This window comes from Stomoxys calcitrans, chromosome 2 (assembly GCF_963082655.1).
Source record: "Stomoxys calcitrans chromosome 2, idStoCalc2.1, whole genome shotgun sequence".
Lineage (NCBI taxonomy): Eukaryota > Metazoa > Arthropoda > Insecta > Diptera > Muscidae > Stomoxys > Stomoxys calcitrans.
In genome coordinates this window covers 55507550-55528940 of record NC_081553.1, presented here as the reverse complement: position 1 = coordinate 55528940, position 21391 = coordinate 55507550, and the positions used below count along the sequence as shown (strand labels likewise).

Genomic DNA, 21391 nt, shown 5'->3' with positions numbered 1-21391 from the left:
CCTTTCTGTTATGCCCAACGCTAATTAAACTATTAAAAAATAAATAACATTAACAACTTAACACTTGCGAATTGTAATTGGAACTGAGCATATCGTATAAGATTTTGTCAACTGTCATTCGACAAACAATCAGGTAACTCTAATTTCTAGCGGTATGAAGTTGGTAGCAGTTCAATGTTTTTGGAAGCCAATTAGAAAACGTCAAAAAGCGGCGCTAAAAAAACGAATTTTGTGCAAATATTTAAACAAGTTTGTGTCCTTGGATTATTTAAACTGCATACCATCTTCAGCAATACGGCCATTTTCATAAGGAGGCCTTTGAATTTCCTCAGAGGTTTGGTTTTTGATATATCCGGGTGTTTTTTTTAAGTTTTGCTGGTTTACGATTATTTTTGTTGCTGTAACAAATAAACCGTAGCATAGCATGTAACAAGTGCGCCGCTATTCTTCGGCTCGTCTCTTTCAAACCCATACCTATCCACCCCACTTGACAATCAGTTGACATAAAAACAACTGACGCTCTTTCCCTTAATTGGATTTCGTTACTCGTTCTCTCTCTATTCCACTCGATGTTTTGTGTTTTCTGCCTTTGCCTTGCATTTGTTGTTGTTATTGGCGAAAAAATTGGTTTTTGTTGCGGATGAGCAGAGAAAGCCAACAACTTGCAAAAGAAGTGAATTAAAGAGAAAAAGAGAAACCATCAGCACCGCAGCGATAGCAGCAACATAAAATCAATCGGTTTTGTTTTTAATTCATAACAATATTTGTGGGGGTTATTCCAAAATAAATTGGATCCATGTACATAAAACTGCAAACGGCCTATAACTCTTGGAAACGTGTATCAAATTTGGTGAATAATCTTTGGAATAGACTTTATTTGCCCGTAACTTCATCGCCTCATTTAGCCATTACATACAGTCCGTTAACGGAGACTAGGACCAGGAATACCAACTCTAATAGCACCACCACTGCCGCTGCAGCCACCAGCAACACTTCGTCCACATCCCATACCAATAACAAGGATACAGCTTTTTACAGAGAAGAGGTAAGTAAATTTAAATGCTCGGTAAAAAATTATAAAACTATGAGTAGCTACCTACCACCTGGTTTTGGTCATGAGTATTTTGATTTATGATATTAAATGCTTTAGCAAATAGATAACAAGCTGAGGATGAAATTGGGTGCTCTTATATTGAAAGAAATGGAAAGCTGAATATTTAAATGAGTTTATTTCTTAATTCGGTTGGCGTTAATGAGTTGTAACTGTTGCCTGTAGTGTGTGCATTTCCAGACGTACGCTTGCTTAACGACTTTACAGGAGTTTAGTCATACTGACTGACTACATTGCAAGGGTCCTTGTCAACGTAGTCATAACTTTTCATATATAGTAATACTGTAACTTGGTTAGATTGCGTCCAAAGTTATCTGATAGCAAGTCGAGTTTTATGCTGGACAGACGAACAGTTGAGTGTCATATGCCTGCCGCCACAGTGTACCTATTTGTTCTTTTTACTTCAAGTGAGACTACATCCTAGATTCCCTTCTTTGTACGTTTCTGTTCCATGCCGTGACTGAAAAACCCTCGACCCTGGTCGATTCGCCAGAACCGCCTCCATTATCGGTCGGTTTCGACCAAGTTTAACCGGTGCATGGGGTGGATATATATGTTGCAAGTTGTTGTGGTAGCATAGACAGCAGTGTGTAAGAAGCGTCGTCATCGTCGCCTCCTGCGACGGACTACGCAACACCTCCGACTTCTCCCGTGCGTCAATATATGCAACAGCAACACCCAACCGGGGAGTGCATCTTTCTTGGAATTGAATTGCAATGGTCTCCGAGGCAAGATCGGAGAAAAAGTAGATTTTATGAAATCTTTTTATTACAGTGATTCATGAGACAAAGCTGACCAACACCTGCAGTCTGCACAGTTGCCGCGAATACAATGTGCTACGTAGGTGAGGGATTTGCCTTTGCGACACACCATTCTGTGCAGTATAGACCAATCTCGCCTTCGCCTGGCGCTAGTGACTCCAACATGGAATGTATAGGGATAGCAGCCAAGTTCGGTTCTGCCGAGTTGGCGCTATACAACACGATGACCCGATTAATGGCCACAAGCCTGACATTAGTGGCCTACTATCTTGCCCATAATTGTCTGGTGCTGGGAGACTTTAATACACATCACGTTTCATGGCATTCTACCCTAGGCAACGATCGGCGGAGCTTAGCTTTGGCAGAGCAGATTGAAGTCACCACGATTTGCACGGTTAATGAGGATGCCCCACATGGCATCCCCTGATCTCCTAGCGAGGCATCCTGTCAAACCGTCATTTCTTTGGAATCAGACCATCGACCGACCACCCGACAACAACAACAAAGCTGGTTAGGTGCCACGTAAGGATCACTCACGGAGAGGAGGTGGGAGATTGGCCTTCGTTGTTTTTGTTGTAGCCTCATTTTCATATAGAGGAGGCGATCCTCGTCAAGCTGCTGTGTGAGCAAGCTCGTTCGGGTCCAAAGTACCGATCGCCGCGGGAACGAGTTGGCCATTGTTTATGTAAAGGCGCCAATAACTTGCCTTGTCATATCGAGCGCCATAGGCACTCAGTATTTGTGCAAGAGCCAGTGCCACCCGGCCTCACACTGAGACTCTTCGCTCGTTACCGCTGATTGTCCGCGACTGCCGTTGCAGCTACTCCGTATGGAGCATTCCACTAGCGGCAACCTGTGGACTCATGACAACAATAACAATGTTCCAGCCTGCTTCGTGATACCCCATTCCTGGCAATATAGACCAATCTCGCCTGCGCCCGACACTATTGAATGTTGTTGTTGTTGTAGCAGTGTGTTGTACACCGAGGCGGCAGCCCTTGCCGATATAGGATTCCATCGGGTCAATCCGGTACGTACAACCGGCTGCCATGGGATTGGGCACTATTGAATGCAGAGGGATAGCCGTCAAGTCCGGTACTGCTGAGATAGAGTTTAACAACGTGCCAATTGGCAGCTGTGACAAAGATAATAACCACGTTTAAAGGACCGATATTAGTAGCCTTCCGTCTGTTCATTATCGTCTGGTTCGGGGAGATTTTAATGTACATCATTATTTACCGTCCACCATTCATGCCACTTCAATATTCGATAAGGTCAGAAGTAAAAACAAAGTACTCAAGTGACTTGCCTGCAGCACCTTGCTGACAAAAATCCCATGGCAGCCGGTTGTACGTACCGGATTGACCCGATGGAGTAATTCAACGGCAAGGGCTGCCGCCTCAGTGTACAACACACACACACACCTTGCTGACCACGTACAAAGCTATTGGCCGATCTGCGGTAAGTTTTGCAGCCCCAGTGTGGTCTCGTTTACTGTGACATGCAGTGGAATAATGTTCACATATATCAGAATTCCGCTCTTTTAACTGCGACAGGCTGTCTCCTCAGTTCTCACGTATACCTCCATTAGGTGACAAAGATCATACCCGTGCGAAGACATAACTACATGCTGTCTAAGCTTCTGGGCTGTTATCTAAATCTTTTATAAAGGCATCCATAGCCCAGAAGCTATAAGGTGTATCTACATGATTTAGCGCTACAAGAGAAAATCTCAAGATGAAACGGGTCTAGATAATATTCATGCAGACACGATAGCTGTTGCCGTAAATGGGGTCCTTGGAGAACGATCACGCATCCATTTACCTGCAAAATTGACTTCCCCATCCAGGCCAGAGTAGTACTGGCTGAATTATGTCACACTTCATCTGTTTAACAGTCCAGATCCCTTAGGACACCCACCACCCTCCATCAGGGGGCAGTTAGGACTTGCCCTTCCACCTTACTGAAAGTAGGGAAGTATTCTCTCGTTAACCTTAAAAAGTTGCGTCCATATGCTATTATAGCGAATCCTTTCCTGAAAATCTCAAACTCTTATCATTAGACCACAAGTTCAATTTTTGATTCTTTGAATCTTCATTTATTTCCTAAATTCCTGTAAGGTACACTTTTTTATTCAAATACAAAGTGAAACATTTTTTTTTTTTTTCAAAATTTAAACAAAAAAAAAACTTAATAGATATATTGGGGTCAACTTAATTATCATCATATCTCCTTATAATTTTTGCCCATATTTATCTAACCACTTAAGACCTTCATTTGTTGTGGTCTTTGGTTTATATTCACAACCAATCCAATCGGCATAGCCCGCCTTTGCAATCAATTCAAACACATAGCCATAGTCCAATTCTCCAGCCTGATCCGGCTCATGACGATGCGGCACTTGGGCAATTTGTATGTGGCCAATATATTGGGACAATTCTTGGAAACCATTGCTGATATTGCCACGTATTAATTGCCTGTGGAATATGTCCAACAGAAGTTTAAGATTTTTGCTATTAACATCATTCAATACATTCACAGCCATGTCATAGCAATTCATAAAATACGAAGGTACAGAATACTGGTTAATTGGCTCAATGACTCCCACAATATTCTCTTTTTCCAGCACACCAGCAGCATATTTCAAATTGGCCACATAGGTGGCCAAGTGTTCTTCACGCGAGGAAGTTTTTACCAAACCAGACATTAGATGTATCTTTTGGCATTGCAATTGTTTTGCTAAGTTTATGGTTTCTGTTAGATGGGTTTGAAAATGTTTTTCTGCTCCCGGCACACTAGTTGCCCCCAACTGTAGCTCGTTGGTGCCCAAGGCAATATTCAGCAGGGCTACTTTAATACCGGTTTCTTCTCGGGCTTTGACTACAGCAGCTTCTTCGGATCTGGGGTAGGGAATTTCCACAGCTCGGAATCCTGCTTTGTGTGCCAAGGATATTCTTTCCGCAATGCTGGCCACCTCAGTAAATAGGAAGTTTAGATTTGCCGCAAATTTAAGAGCCATCTTTAATAGAGAGCCACGTGACGATACCTGTTTAACGAAGTTTTTTTTTTCAGCTGCACTTGTTATCTGTTGTGTCAATTTTTTTTCGGTTTAAGTGGTTAATGTTTTTTTTATTTGTCTTTGACCAGGGTCATTGAGTTTTTTTGTTTATTTATGTTTTTGGCGGAGGATTGTTATCGATTTTTGTTGTTGTCCGCTCTATGGTATGAATAAAATTAATAATAAGATTAGGGCGCTTTTGCTATACAATTTCATGGTATTTACCTTGCTGCCAAGAGTAAACAAAAGTAATTAAAAAATGCAAAAATGCTAACTAGGTTTACTATGTAAGATGGGGAATGATTAAAATGAAACAGCAGCTGCAGTTTCTCAAGGAGTTGCCATACTTAAATGTTCATTTAAATAAGACCATTATTAGAGAGGGTTTCAACTATGCAATAGACAGTACGGAATTTTCCTTATTTGTGGATAATATTAAATTACTGAACTCACCCGTTTGAGATTCTTGGGAGGATTTTGTTGTTTGGTAAGGTCTGGTATTCTATTCTTCTTTCGGAATAATGACAGAAATTTTTAATTGTTTCGCCTGCGAAATTTGACGACAATAAAATGTTTTTGTTGCCATATCAAAACACGTTTTTTTATTTGCACTTAAGGTTTTCTCTATTAAATTTATTATTCCGCAAATAAATAAAGAAAAACGAACCGTTGAAACAAACAAAAATGATGCCGGCGATGGTTTCAAGGGTTACTACATGCGTTCGGCGTCATAGACATTGTAACCCGTATGGTATTATGGAGGCACCTTACACAGGAGCTGGGAGAGGACACCATCCTGGTGCTCTGAACACCACAAAGGCTGGAACATTGAAGTCCGATCTGTGTGGTGTTTATTGCTATCATGAGGAACATAGCTGCGAGCTACCGTTTGCGTCCACAGGTTGCGGATAGTGGAGTAGCAGCAACGGCAGTCGTGAACAATCAGCGGTATCGAGCGGAGAGTCTCAGTGAGAGACCGGGCGGCACCGGACCTTGGTGCGAAAAAAGCTCTCACTTTAACTCTACGGGGCTTCGAATTCGTGTTTTTAAACTCAACATCTTCGATCGAGATAGGAAGATCATAGGTGGTGATGGCAGTAAGTGTCGCTGCCGTGCTGTGCTTCTCTTTAAACCAATATAGTGGACTGGCGGCCACCGTAGCGTAGTGGTTGGCATGTCCGCCTATGGCGCTGAACGCCTGGGTTCGAATCCTGGCACGACCATCAGACAATTTTTCAGCGGTGGTTATCCTCTCTGGCGACATTTGTGAGGTACTTTGCCATGTAAAAACTTCCCAAAGAGGTGACGCTCTGCGACACGCCGTTCGGACTCAGCTATAAAAAGGAGGTCTCTTGTCATTGAGCTTAACTTTGAATGTCCCAGCTCCTTAATGGAATGTTCATGGGCAAATTTGCATTGATAGTGGACTGCTGAAATTAAGGCCGAATTTAATCTGGGTAGGAGTAGCGCCTTAAGTGTCTTTGTGACTTGGGATAGGAGAGATATCGGCCTGTATGATATCCCTTTCCTTGTTCGTTACGTTACCCTGGTTTGACAACATGGACCCCAGATATTTATATTATATCTGCGGTATTACTAGAGTGCAAATATATGTGATGAGGGTGTCCCTCTTGTATTTGGTCCCTAATTATTTTAATTGTTTCGGCATTAGCATTGATATTCCGCAGGGTCCATAGCCTTTGATATTTTGGTTCTCCTTATACCTTCGACTAAATCTTCTTTCCGAATATCTTTGGTTCTGTGTCGATTGGGGACTTTCTTGAATTTCGTAGAATGGTCCTTTTCACCTTGTGTCTCTATGAGGACTTGACAAAAATGGGTTGCAATCCATCCCGCGTCTGGTATTTGATTTCTATTGAACGTTTCGCGACTTGGCTTGTGTTCCTTGGCGGCTGTTGTCGACGATTAAATTGCTCAACCATGGTTGAGAACATCAACCATGCGAACATCAGAAGGGTTGGTTGTCGTCGGAAATGTTTTCAGTGGGGTCCCTGAAGCCTAACCAGTCCGATTTCTTCCGGTTGAGGTACGTTCTGCGTTCGGGACTATGAAGACATTTGATCGTTGGAGCTCTATTAATAGGGGGAAATGGTTTGAGACGAGGGTGACAATCGTCCGCCATGTGGTGAAGTTTATCAAATCTGCGGCGACTATCGCTTTGTGGGTCAATCTCTCTTATGCCTGGTAGATACGGCTTTATTTATGGTGCACAAAGTGAAGTCATCTATCTGTTCTCCTAGTACTGCTCCTCTCTGCTAGTGGAAATTTGCCTATGAAAACTATATTAACGAACTGAGGCAAACTCTCTGGTCATCTCTAATGCTCGGTTGCCAGAGCCCATGTTGAGCATTAAAGTTTGTACTCCAATAACAGGACGATAGCCGGGTGGACTTGCCGACACTGGTGGGATATAAACTTTAGACAGTTCAATATCGCAGGTTAAATATTTAATTTCAGGAATTCTGTCACTCATCCAGAGTTATCTGTAAGGCAGTAGTATTGAATGGGCAGATGAACAAATGGAGTGTGCTTGTGGCAATTTTTTGAATTTTTGACAGTACTTTTTCTCTTTTTACACTCATTCCTTGCTTACGTTTTCTCCTATTTTATGTAATTTTAAGCTGAGTATTCTGTTCAGCTTTTAAGGCGGAATGCTGTCAAACTCCATATAAAAAAACGTCAGCGGAAAAGTAGTACGCTGTTTATAGTGAGGAAAATGGCAAAAAAATCAAAGTGGCAACACTTAAACCATTGCCGGCATCATTTGTGTATGTTTTATTGGTTTCAATGGTTCATTTTTCATTATTTATTTGCGAAAAAACTATATTAAATAGAGAAAAACTATATTAAAGAGAAAACGAAAAGTGCAGATAAAAACGTATTTGGTATGGAAACAAAAAACATTTAACTGCTGTCAAATTTCGCTTGCGGAACAATTAAACATTTCCTCGGCTATTCCGAAAGGAGAATAGAATAGCAACCAAGATATATTCATTTACAGGTAGTGGCAGTTGCACTTATCACTGATTTTGACAGATAGTGCACATGTTGTTGGGCAACTGCCATTACCTGTAAATTAATATATCTTGATACCAAACCCATATTCCGCACATTTTGACAACCTTAATGTTCATGGGGCTTTTCTACTGTTTGTTTTCGTTAAGTGTTCTATTGTTTAGTTAAATATGTCGACAAAAAAAATCGTTTGCACTAACGATTATGTTATTCTCTAATTTCTCGTTAATTGAAATCGTTATCTATCTCTTCTCTCTGGCAACTTTACCCAAAAAAAAAACGAAAAACACAAAGAGGAAGCATGAAATTTTTCTTTTATTTACCTAAAAACATCACAAAATCAAATAAAATTTACACAATTATTTAGGGAATGTGCAATCAATACGAATTTATTCGCATAAAATCTTTGGGTACATGTTTTTCCATATTAAGAAAAACACGTTTATTAATTGATTGGGCACACACATATCCGGAATGTTTTAAACAAAACAAAACAGATAAAAATACTCTACTCCACTCCTCGTAAATATTGATCTTTATTTATTTCTTTAAAGTAAACACCAAACAATTGTCCGTCGTTTAGTTGACGAATAGAAATTCGTGAGCGAAAACAGCTGATTTTGAAAATATCGATTGTCGTTAAAAGTACCTACTGACACAAAGACACTTTTGCGCGTGTGTGTATACGTGTGCGTACATGAGCAGAGAATATGCGAGAAAGAAAATAACAACAAAGTGAATGCAAACAAAAATCTGACATCAAATCTGGCCGGCTGTTACCAGCTGTTTGCGTGAGACCACCTTTTTAAATATGCCTTGAATTTGATATATCATTCATATTAACCACTCTTTCCCTTTTGATAATCTCATTCGTATATGTGTAAGAAATCCATGTGGAATTTTTGGCCTACGCTTTGCTCTTATAAATGAAATACAGCGGTCAAAAAAAGTATTCATCATTAGCAAAATTGATAATAAATTCACTTATTTTGGGTAATTGAAGAAAATTTAAAGTAAACAAATAATGCAGTTTTATGCAATAGTTTATTTTTCGTAATATGTTTTAAAATAAATTCAAAAAATAAATTTAATTAGCGCAAAAAATGCAATTTTATATAATAACACCAAAAACAACAAAAAAAGTATTCATCATTGATGTGTTATCATCAAAGTCAAATTCAAATATTATTTGGGAATCCCCCTTTTCTGTTTTATTTAGTAAAGGAGGCTTTGCCCTTGACAGCAAATATTTAATTTCATTGAAAATATAGTTTTTGTCAAAATGGGTCGTAAGCAAAACGAGGTTTCTGATGAGGTAAAAGTTTTGATAATAAAACACCACAGGAATGGTTTAACTCAAAAAACTATCAGTGAAATATTAAATAGACCACGATCTACTATACAATCCATCATCAGAAAGTGGACAGAAACGAAAACTGTTGACAATAAACCAAGATCTGGTCGACCAAAAGCACTTTCAGTTGGAGATGTGCGTTGGCTAGTGCGGCAAGTTCAGAAAACTCCGAAGACAAATGCGACCATTCTTCGTAAAAACACTATGGAATATTTAGGGAAGGAAGTTACTACACAAACAATTCGAAATACACTCAAAAGGCATAGTTACAGAGGAAGAACTGCGCGTAAGAAGCCCTTTATAAATAAAATAAACCGAGTGAAAAGGCTAAACTTCGCAAAAATGTATGTAAAACAGCCCGAATCATTTTGGAAAACAGTCATTTTTGCAGACGAGAGCAAGTTTAATCTTTTTGGGTGCGATGGAAAGGTCATAGTGTACAGAAAACCAAATACAGAGCTTGAAGAACGAAACACAGTTGCTACTGTAAAACATGGTGGAGGTGGTTTAATGGTTTGGGGGTGTATGGCGGCTTCAGGAGCGGGAAATCTTGAAATTATTAATGGAGTAATGGATCATAAGTATTACATTGACATTTTAAAGAGGAATTTAAAAGATAGTGCTGTAAAACTTGGGCTTGGTAATAACTTTCAATATTATCAAGATAATGACCCCAAACATTCTGCTTTAAATACCAAGATGTGGATGCTGTATAACTGCCCCAAAGTCATTAAAACTCCTCCTCAAAGTCCCGACTTGAACCCAATTGAACATCTTTGGGAACATCTCGAACGCAAATTGAGAACGCGCAATTTTTCGAGCAAGAGTCAAATGCAACAGGTGATAATGGAGGAATGGACTAATATAGACCAAAATATAACCGCTAAATTAGTCCAATCGATGTCAAACCGTTTAAAAGAAGTTATAAGACGCGGTGAATAACAAAGTATTAATTTTTTTTAAATTATGTTATTTATTTTTTTGTTTTTTTGCAATGATGAATACTTTTTTTGTTTAATTTTTTGTGTTCAGCTGTAAAATGGCCCTTTTTGTTCCAATAAATACTATTTTTTTCTTTAAAAACAATGAAATTGTGTACATATATATCACACAAGCACTACTGCATCATTAGTTTAATATGTTTTTATTCCAATTGTCTTTTGTAGACTTATTAAAAAAAAAAACATTGAATGATGAATACTTTTTTTGACCGCTGTAGTCTTGATTCGTTTTTATTTTATTTACTTCCTATTGCAGTATTTTAAAGTAAAATAATGTATTTTTTTGATTATTGAGAATAAACATCTAGCACTTTGATAGTCATCGTCCATCATAAATTTAGATTGCCCTCAAATAGCATCTGCTATTCATTTCAACGCCAGATGTCGCTTCGTTACTGTCGTAAACGTCACAAATCAACTTTGACAGCCACGAAAATCCAACAAGAGAGAACTGGAAGAATTGTGTGTGTTGCGATTTAGAGGAGCGTTCGAAGAAAGCATTTATTGATGATTTTTTCAAGAAAATAGCTGGAAAAACTGAAAAATAACATTTAATATTTCGCAAAAACAACAAACAACTGTAGTTGATACTTCCGACCATTGTCCAAAAGCAAATAACACAGAAAACAATAACAGCGGAACAAGAAAACAACGTCGTAAAAAGGGAGAATAAAGATAAAAAAAATCAATTTTTGCGCACACTTTATGTTTTGGTGCTTGGTGCTGCTACTCTGCTGCTTGCCCTGTCTGGTTGGTAAACTCCCAGATTCACGGATTCGCCTTAATAGATGTTTCATACAAAAAACAATTTCGCACAAATAAAACTTGTTTAGAAGAGGTTGCGTCGCACGTTTATATTTTAAATTTGTTGAAAAGACTAACAAATACCTAAAACAAAAAAAAAGGTATTCTCTACGCTCGTTCGTCGCCGTCTCTGGTGCTGACCTTTCTCACAAACAATAGGAGCAACAAAAAGCTGCTGCTGCTGCTGTGCACAAAACTATCGCCGTTTCAGAACATTAACAAGCTCAATTGCATTAACTAACATTATTTAAGGTAAATGGAGTAAATTTGAGGAGATTTAAAGAGGGTTTCCATAATTTTTGGGAGCGAGGTTTATGGTTCTCATTGGAATGGCTTATTGGATATGCGAATGCCTAACTGGCACGCCATGTGTCCTTATAGCACCAACATTAAAAGCTATTAATAGGAAGTAGACGATGGTCCTTTGCCTGCCATGCGGCCATTGTTTTGGCTTGGTTAAGAAAATATCCAAACTGAAATACAATAACTGAATTCAATAACACATGTCTTAACTTTGTTCTGTGTGTTTGCTTTAGCCATGTCTTCGTGGCTTTTCACTATTTTACACCCCACCACCACCACCACCCATCTCCTTCTTTAATTCAATCCATACGTAGACCTTTTGCGTTTATGTTCATGTTTTGTTTTAAAATTATCTTTGTTTTTATTTCTGAAGCGAACTTTAAATCGTTTTCATTAATTGCTGTTTAATTTTGCAGATGCCCCGCACCCGTAGACGTCACCATTCAAGAGATCGTTCATCCGGTGGGATGCGTGACAAACGTAGGCGTGTCGACTCCGAGGAAAACTCTTCAATTGTCCCGGATGTTGCTTCACCGTGAGTATGATATACTTAACAATTCTTCAGATTTTTTAATAAAATTCTAATGCGTACCTCCTTTCTACCATTGGTTTTGTTGAACAGGCCACGTTACAAAAATACTCGCGCAGATGCCAAACGTCGCCGTCATGACTCCGATGCCAGCTCAAGAGTATCAAAGGAATCAAGGTAAGTTTTTGTTTGGCAACTTATTGAAAAACTTTCCACAATGCCATTATGATTGGCACCAAAGGGCCATCATTGTCATAATATTGCATAGTTGATGGCAAAATATAAAAAAGACCAAAAGTTACATGACAGGCGTCTGCATAGTGTGTCATCTTTAAATGGGAACTGCAAAGTGGTGTGACAATTTTCATTTGGTTATAGCAGTGTGTTGTACACTGAGGCGGCAGCCCGTGCCAACAAAGTATTTCATGGGGTCAATCTGGTACATACAACCGGCTGCCATGGAATTGAGTCGTAGGTTAGTTGTTCAAGCGAGTTTGGAGTTTAGCAGAAATCGCTTTGTGTGCTCTAGCTTATAAATCGTAACTGCGAAATGTCGACACTTTTAATTCTAAACTTCTCGTATAATTCCCTATCATTTTCCATTATCTGAAACCCAGCGTAACCCAGCAAGTCTGACATCTACCTTAGTGTTTATTAACGTCGAAAATTTTTTACTTGCGGATATTGGCATAGGAAATGTTCCCTAAACACGCAGTTATTTACCCAGCGTTGGTGCAGTTGGTCTGGCTTATAAATCGTAACTGCGAAATGTCTATACTTTTAATTCTAAACTCCTCGTATAATTCCCTACCATTTTCCATTACCTGAAACCCAGCGTTGAAGCAAGTCTGACATCTACCTCAGTATTTATTTATGTCGAAATCTGTTATTTCCACATATTGGCATAGGACGTGCTCCTTAAACGCGCTGTTATTTACAGCAGCTTCAGATTTCGCGAGAACAGGGTGGCCATTGGTTATTTAAAGGCGCCAATAACTCCACTGACATAACTGAGACTCCACTCGATACCACTGATTGTCCGCGACTGCAGTTACAGCTACTCCGGATGGAGCATTCCACTATCCGCAACCTGTGGACGCGCCTGGTAGCTCACAGCTAAGCTTCTCGTGACAGCAATGAACACCACACAGATCGGACCTCAATGTTCCAGCTAGTGTGGTGCCCACAGCTATCCCGTGCCGGGCTCGGATGTGCTGAGAAGAAATTCCGACACAAAATTAACGCAGCAGCCGGTCAAATACCCCAAGTACGGCCCAATTTCCCGGCGCAGGCAGTAGTACTCGCAGACGAGCGCGATGAAGTTCGTTGTGCGGAGCTCACAAACCCCGGAAACAGCGAGCTGAATTTAGAAATAAACAGGGTAGTCAACGAACATAAGCGAAAATTGTGGCTGGAACAATTGGAGCAATGTAACTTAGGCACCGGTTTAGGCAAGCTGCGGTCTACTGTTAGGTCACTCTCGAATCTCTGTAGACGGAAAAACAGGACCTCAGTCACTTTTGGCGGTCACTCCTTGGTGGTCACTTTTTTTGGCAGTCACTCTACATTGATGTTGATGAATCTGGATTTACCTGGAGTTGAGTACTTTACTGCTGTCCTCAACATGTCTTTGAATACTCTTATAGTTCTTGATATTTGGAAAATGGACAGAGTGATCCCGCTACTGAAGCCTGGAAAGGACCCGAGTTTGGGGAAGTCTTACAGATTAATCTCCTTTCTCTCACCAGTAGCTATGACGCTTGAGATATCACTCCTCCTGAGCCTCGTAGGAGAATTCCCATTCGCCGAGCATCAACATGGATTTCGAAGACTGCATAGCACAACAACTGCTTTGCATGCCATCACGGCACACATTTGCCATGGCTTCAATCAGCCCAGGTTATGTGATAGGACGGTTCTCGTGGTACTGAACCTATCGAAAGCATTCGACACGGTAAGTCATGTCAAACTATTTGAGGACATCGCCAACATGTCCCTCCAGCCAGGCCTGAAACGCTGGGCCGTGAATTATATGTGTGGTCGCCAGTCATTTGTGGAATTTAGGTATAAGAAGTCGAAGCACACTAAAGTGAAACAGGGAGTTCCACAAGGCGGGGTGATATCTCCGGCAATGTTTAAGCTCTACCTATCTTCCATGCCACACCCTTCAGACGGCATAGTGATCGTATCGCAGATGTCAACTTTGGATAGGAGGCCTGTTGTTCACATCTGCGAACGGTTGAACGTCTACCTCAACGAACTTGCCTCATATATCGTTCCAAGAAATCTGAAGATATCTGCCACCAAATCTTCAGCCACATTGTTCACTACAAATACGTGCAAGATGTATACCGAGCTGACTGTGATGGTCTATGACGAAATGGTTCCGACCATCAAGTGTCCCAAAATACTTGGCGTCACATTTGACAACTTTTAGACATTCTTCCCACATGCCACAGCAATTTGCGATAAAGTCTAAAGTAGAAACAAAGTCCTCAAGTCACTTGCCGGCAGCACTTGGGGTGCCGACAAAGAAACCTTGTTGCCCACGTACAAAGCAATTGGCCGGTCTGTGGTATGTTATGCAGCGCCAGTGTGGTTTCGATAGTTTTGTGGCACGTAGTGGGATAATATTCAGTTCTGTCAGAATGACGCCCTTTGAACTGCGACGGGCTGTCTCCTCCATCAGAAGACAAAGATCCTACCAGTGCGAAGACATAACAACATGCTGTCTAAGCAATACCTTTTGGGCTATTATCGCAGAAACCATCCAAATTATCATCTTATGGATAGATATCCACCGCCCAGAAGTCTTAAGGTAGATCTACATGACCTAGAGCGTGAGGTTCAGCGCTACAAGAGAGAACCTCTACATCAAGCGGCATATCAAGCAGGTCTAAACAACATTCATGCAGACACGGTAGCAGATGCGGTAATCGGCTACCGGGTGAATGTAGTCCTTGGAGAACGACCGCCACCCATAGCACCTGAAAAAATTGACCTCCCCCGGCAAACCAGAGTGGTTCTGGCTCAATTACGTTCCGCATATGCAGCCGCCTCAACTCCCACAGAGCAAGGATTGATGCCGAAGTGCAAGATGTATGTCCCGATTGTGACCAGGGACCACACGATACACGTCACCCGTTTAACTGCCCAGTCAGACCCACTCCCCTCATACCCAGATCCCTGTGGACGCACCTCATCTAAGATACAGAGTTCCTGGGTCTTAAAACTCAACAGAATCAAGCAGACGAGAGATAGAACACAAAAAACTGTTACAACAAAAATAACAACAACAATTTGATATGTCTTCGTTCCTAATTTTTTTCTGTTTAATATCCAGGTCTAGGAACTCTGCAAATTAGGTGCAGTGTGTTGTGAGTAGACTTCAACTATGCAGACCATAGGAACTGACGGGTCTACCTACCTACCTGCAGGTAGGAACTTAGTTGATCCGAACTATTCTGGTTTACCGTGGTTGAGTTCATTATATGTTGTAGGTGGTTAATGGTATCAGTCCAGGGATTCACTGGGCAGATGTTTACCGCTACCGTATCCTTAAAATGGCATTCAAGTGTTACCTTTATACCGTTGAACCTCTAACTCTAGCTAACCCCAGCGTTTATGGTCATGGTCTCGCATGTAATGTGCGCACAAGTAACTGTGCCCATCATCCTGGCTATATGTTCTGCGCATGGGATGGTGATTTGGATGGCTGCTGCGATTGCGGCCAAATGGATTCTGCTTTCTGCTTAGTCAACAGAGGTAGTCTTTGAGGCATTTTGGCATTTTGTGATACCAATTGTTTTGGTATAGCTGGTGGTTGTAATTATTACGCAATTGATTCTGACACTCAACAGGTGTACTTCCGCCTTCTTTGTAGAAAGAAACTGAGATATTTTTCACGCATCGGGAACTATAGAAATGTCCAGATAAAGTCTAAGCCTGGACTTTACGGTGCAGTCACATTGTTCAGCATCAGGGTCGGGGAGCAGCGCTTTATATGATATGGCGCTACAGATGATTAACTTCGCCCATTGCGCGTCTCTTCGCACCAGTCACTGCGAAGCCGCCTAAGATTCTATCATCCCTTCTGTAGAGGTTCGAGAGTGAATTGACAAAAATTCTGGTTATATTCGTTCACTTTAACAATTTTTGCTTCAGCTTTTTGATGTAAGGGTAACTAAAGGGTGATTTTTTTGAGGTTAGGATTTTCATGCATTAGTATTTGACAGATCACGTGGGATTTCAGACATGGTGTCAAAGAGAAAGATGCTCAGTATGCTTTGACATTTCATCATGAATAGACTTACTAACGAGCAACGCTTGCAAATCATTGAATTTTATTACCAAAATCAGTGTTCGGTTCGAAATGTGTTCAAATTTTGACAAATTTTGTTCAGCGATGAGGCTCATTTCTGGTTGAATGGCTACGTAAATAAGCAAAATTGCCGCATTTGGAGTGAAGAGCAACCAGAAGCCGTTCAAGAACTGCCCATGCATCCCGAAAAATGCACTGTTTGGTGTGGTTTGTACGCTGGTGGAATCATTGGACCGTATTTTTTCAAAGATGCTGTTGGACGCAACGTTACGGTGAATGAACACATTTCGAACCGAACACTGATTTTGGTAATAAAATTCAATGATTTGCAAGCGTTGCTCGTTAGTAAGTCTATTCATGATGAAATGTCAAAGCATACTGAGCATCTTTCTCTTTGACACCATGTCTGAAATCCCACGTGATCTGTCAAATACTAATGCATGAAAATCCTAACCTCAAAAAAATCAGGAGACTACGACACATGAACCACCAACAACAAGAGCTCTGCACAATATCACCGCATTTATAAATCAAATTTCAACCATGTCAAAACGTATCAAAAGTGGCTTTCGACCTATCGAATGCTTTTGAGATGGTTGGACATGTCACATTGCAACCACGTCCCAATAGCTTAGCCCGAAACGTTGGATTGCCAGATACTTGTATGCTTGCCAGAGAGTTTCTAAAGTTAAGCTTTATCATCTTATCATACAAGGACTTTCGTATTCGAATTGACGACATTTTTAATAGGTTCAACTTCAACCTTGATGTTCTTGTCACTGATTTCGCTGCAAGAATTTTGAAGAAATTCTCGACATTTTTCTCAACGCAGATAGCGGATGTTCGTTGACAGCTGAATGTGAAAGTCGATGGTTAGATAATTTCCACCATCTTTATCCCAAACTATTTAGTGTCACATTTGACAGTCTTTACAAAACCTCCGCCCATGTTACACAATGTGACAAACACAAGTAGAAAGAAAAGTCCTCAAGACACTTGACAGTGGCACTTTGATGTAAATAAGAAACCTTGTTGACTGCATATAAAGTAATTGGCCAGTCAGTGGTGAGCTATGCAGCAACAGTGTGGATTCGGTGAGGTCACCGTGTTGTAGAGGTTTGCATGTTCGCCTATGACGCCGAAACCCTAAACCCCAAATCAACCCGTGAACATCAGAAAAATTGTAATCGATGGTTACCCCTTACCTGTGGTGGCTACATATATGATGTATCCTGCCACGTTAAAACGTCTCTGCCAAGTGGTGTCGCTTTGCGGCACGACGTTCGGACTTCGCATACAAAAGGAGGCCCTTTCATTGAACTTAAACGTTAATCGGACTCATAGATAAGAGGATGCTCCTCTCTTATTTCTTAGTGGAATGTTCATGGGAAATTTGGTATTCAGTAGTGTGACTCGGTAGTGGAGCGCTAACGTATGAGTTAAGTTGCAGACCTTTCAGGTCTCCTTAGTTCTGATGTGGACCACCTCCATCAGCAGACGGAGATCTCTTTTGTGTGAAGAAAAAATTATATATTGTTTAAGCAGCAACTTTTTCGCGGCATCCGTCCAAATCAACATCTAGTGGAAAGGCAACTATTACTCAATAACGTCAGGTTGGATCTCAATGATGTAGACCAGAACACTTACACATTGGTAAGTCCATAGTGACATAGGACAAATTATTTCATGCAAATGTTGACCGTGACTGCGCCTCAATGGTCCATGCGCTTAGTTCAATTTTGGCACACTCTTTCCAACATTTCGACCGGTATTTCCGAATAAATGCTTCAATGTTGTCTTCCAATGCGGGCTTGTCTGTATAGAAACAAGCTTTAACATATCCCCAAAAAAAAAAATAGTCTCAAGGCTTCAAATCGTACGATCTGGGCGGCAAATCGACCGGTCTCGCGCGTGAAATAATATGTTCACCGAACTCGCCTCTCAATAAGTCCATTGTTACGCATGCTGTGTGGCATGTGTCACCGCGGTGCACCGTCTTGTTGAAACCACATGTCATGCAAGTAAAGCTCTTTCATTTTGGACAAAAAAAAAGTTGGATATCATCTCACGGTAACGCTTACATTTACGTTACGATTCGCATCATCTTTGAAGAAGTACGGTCCAATGATATCACCAGCCCATAAACCGCACCAAACTGTGACTTTTTCTGGATGCATTCGTAGCTCTGGCAATGCTTTTGGTTGATCTTCACTCCAAATCGACAATACTGCTTATTTACGCGTACCCATTCAGCCAAAAATGAGTTTAATCGCTGGACACAATTTTCACGCCACGGAATTGCTATGAGCATCACACAGGCTGGACCCATGATGTTCGATCTGTGTGGTGTTCAGTGCTGTCACGAGAAGCTTAGCTGCGAGCCACAGGGCGCGTTCACAGGTTGCGGATAGTGGAATGCACCATACGGAGAAGCTGCCACGGCAGTCGCGGACAATCAGCGCTATCGAGCGGAGAATATCAGGGAGAGGTCGGGCGGCAACGACTCTTGCAATGACTAAGGAAATACTCCAACGCCTCATCATCTTCCCTGCATGCCCTACACATGATATCACTTGCCGCACCGATTTTACATAAGTGAGCTCGTAGTCCTATGTGTCCCATTATGATACCAATAGCTATACTGACCTTGCTTCCTTTCAGTAATAGTCTCGTCTTCTCACGATTTGGATCCTCCCCTACAGGATTTTTGCCCCTCCTATCGATCGTTTCGCTGTTCCACAATGTTGCATGCGCATTCGTCGCCCACTCCCTTAACTCGGACTGCGTCGACCCGAAAGGCTTTGGGTTAACCTAGTTTATTGACGGCAGTCCCCTGGCCTTCACCGCCAAATCGTCTGCCCTTTCATTTCCCCTTATTCCATTATGGCCCGGCTTCCAAACGACGCGGATTTTGCCATCCTCAGAGAATGCGTTAATCTCCTTCTTACACTGCAAGACTGTTCGTGACCTTACCGTCTTGGTTGTTATAGCCCTTATGGTAATGTTACTCCTTGATCTAAATACTTTACAGAAACTTAAACAACGAATAATGGTTGAAGATACAACTCCTTGTTACAGCAACAAAAACAACTGAGTCCTCACTTCCAGCAGAGTAAAAGATGTGAGTAAACAGCTTCGTGAGGATGCTTTAGTAAAAGTTGAAAACAGCTTTGTGAATGCCGTTCTTTTATTACAACACAAGTCATTCGTATAGTGTGTACACCCCTTATTAATTTGATGATATTGCATACTTTTAGGCTTACAGTTTCATATTACATCTTTTATATAAAAAACGTTTAAATTGCATTCTTTGCATTAAATTTTAATGCAAAGAATTTAAAAAATATTATTGCTCTATATGAAACATATGTTGCAGGATAAAAAACCAAGTAATCCAAAGTCTAAATTACTTCTTTGATACAAATGCAATACTTGTTTCCCTGTAGAACACTTTTTGTATCATATATTCTGAGAATCCCCAATAAATTACCGATGAGTTAATAACAAGGGCAGCTTTATAATTCAAATTAATTAAAATTCCAAATCATTAAATTATTAAAAACACACTTTTCAGTATATTAAAAATATTATTTGCCAAAGCAATAACGGATGACACTTTCATTTTAACAACCATTAACATATCATACAAAAGCCATAACAACACATCGCCGCATTGCTGCAAGAAATGAAATGACAATGGGTGTCCAAATGACGGGTGGCGTTCATGATTGACATACTTTTACAAATCCGTAAAAAGACAAAGGAGACATTCTTACCGCCCACATGTGTAACACTATCCCATAGCGAACGCTGTTTTTCCTCTTCATCTGGCGAAATCAATTTATTACTCTTCCTTGCCATATAGGGAATGATTTAAAGGAAATTTCACAAAATAATGATTGTGTTTCACCAAATTTCCTTGTTTTCCATATATGGAAGGTGAACAACAGTCTAAAGGGAAGATGTATTAACGGTTTCTCTCATCTTTCATCGTGCATCATCGTCGTCATCAGCTATATGATCACATATGGAGGATTTCTTTCTCGGCTTCAAGAAGTAGAAGGTGTTAAGAAAAATGTTTAACTCTTTGGAGTATGTGGGAGTATTTTGCTTGCTTATCTGACTGTGGGGAAAAGCTAAATCTTAAACCATTCCACTTAAAGTGTTACAAATTGTTTGGCCATAACAGTCGAAGAATAAATTACGCTCGGAACATAAACTGAATGTGGGATTTTGATAATAAGGATTGTTTATGTATGGCTTTGATAAATGCAGTGAAAATAGCTGCATGTATTGTAATTTTTATGAAAGTCTGAACTTTTAAACAAAAACAAAAGGAAATGAAAATGGAAATTGATCAGGTGAAATTTGATATACATATACGATGAAGGCGATAAATTAATGCCAACTCCTTTCTTTGGAAAGTTGCCAGCTGCAATGTCATCCGTGAGCTCGAATTATGATATCTCATAAATGTTTGTTTTCCAGGGCTGAATTGTGTGCGGATTTTGCATATACCAGGAAGCCTTTTTGAAGCCAAAAGTAGTCTAAAAAGCTCTTGGAAGCTTCTGCAAATGCAAATTTTGCCTATGAACATTCCACTAAGGAACAGGGGCAAACTTCTCACATATCAATGAGTGCAGTCCGATTCAAGTTTTAAGCTCAATGTTAAGGGGCCTCCTTTTTTAAGTTTTACATGGCATAGTATCTCACAAATGTTGCCAGCATTAGGAGGGGAAAACCATCGTTGAAAATTTTTTCTGATGGTCTCGCCAGGATTCGAACCCAGGCGTTCACCGTCATAGACGGACATGCTAACCACTGCGCTACGGTGGCCTTCGAATGCTTGTTTCTGCACCTTTGCAACTTGGTTGGAGTGAGCCAAGAGTGATCTGGTAGTAAATCGCGTAAAATTGGCAGGGCAGATGACGTATAACCTCGAGCTTCCCTTGATACAAGCGGAACACATCGAGCACGTTGGCATCAATCCTTGCCCAGTAGGAAAGCTGCTGAATCTGCAAGAGAATAAGTTTTTCAGAGGAGAATAAGTTATTCAAGGTGGTGGATGATCTCGAGTAGCGTCATTCTCTCCCTAGTAGTTCACCGTTTTCAC

The 21391-nt window shown here is 40.6% G+C and overlaps 2 protein-coding genes across 3 annotated transcripts in view; one reads left to right on the top strand and one right to left on the bottom strand.

Moving 5' to 3' along the window:
* Positions 1–200: 200 nt before the first annotated feature.
* Positions 201–21391, top strand: part of LOC106096240 (darkener of apricot like) — a 263715-nt gene continuing 242524 nt past the window's right edge. For both annotated transcript variants that reach the window (XM_013263887.2, XM_013263886.2), the window contains exons 1-3: positions 201–1045; positions 11845–11963; positions 12051–12134. In XM_013263887.2, coding sequence (XP_013119341.2) covers positions 797–1045; positions 11845–11963; positions 12051–12134 — 452 coding nt within the window. In that variant the 5' untranslated portion in view covers positions 201–796. The remainder of the gene's footprint in view (positions 1046–11844; positions 11964–12050; positions 12135–21391) is intronic.
* Positions 3943–5144, bottom strand: LOC106096239 (putative hydroxypyruvate isomerase). The gene has a single exon (XM_059363396.1). It carries the CDS (start codon positions 4889–4891, stop codon positions 4106–4108), a length of 786 nt encoding a protein of 261 aa, XP_059219379.1. The 5' UTR covers positions 4892–5144; the 3' UTR covers positions 3943–4105.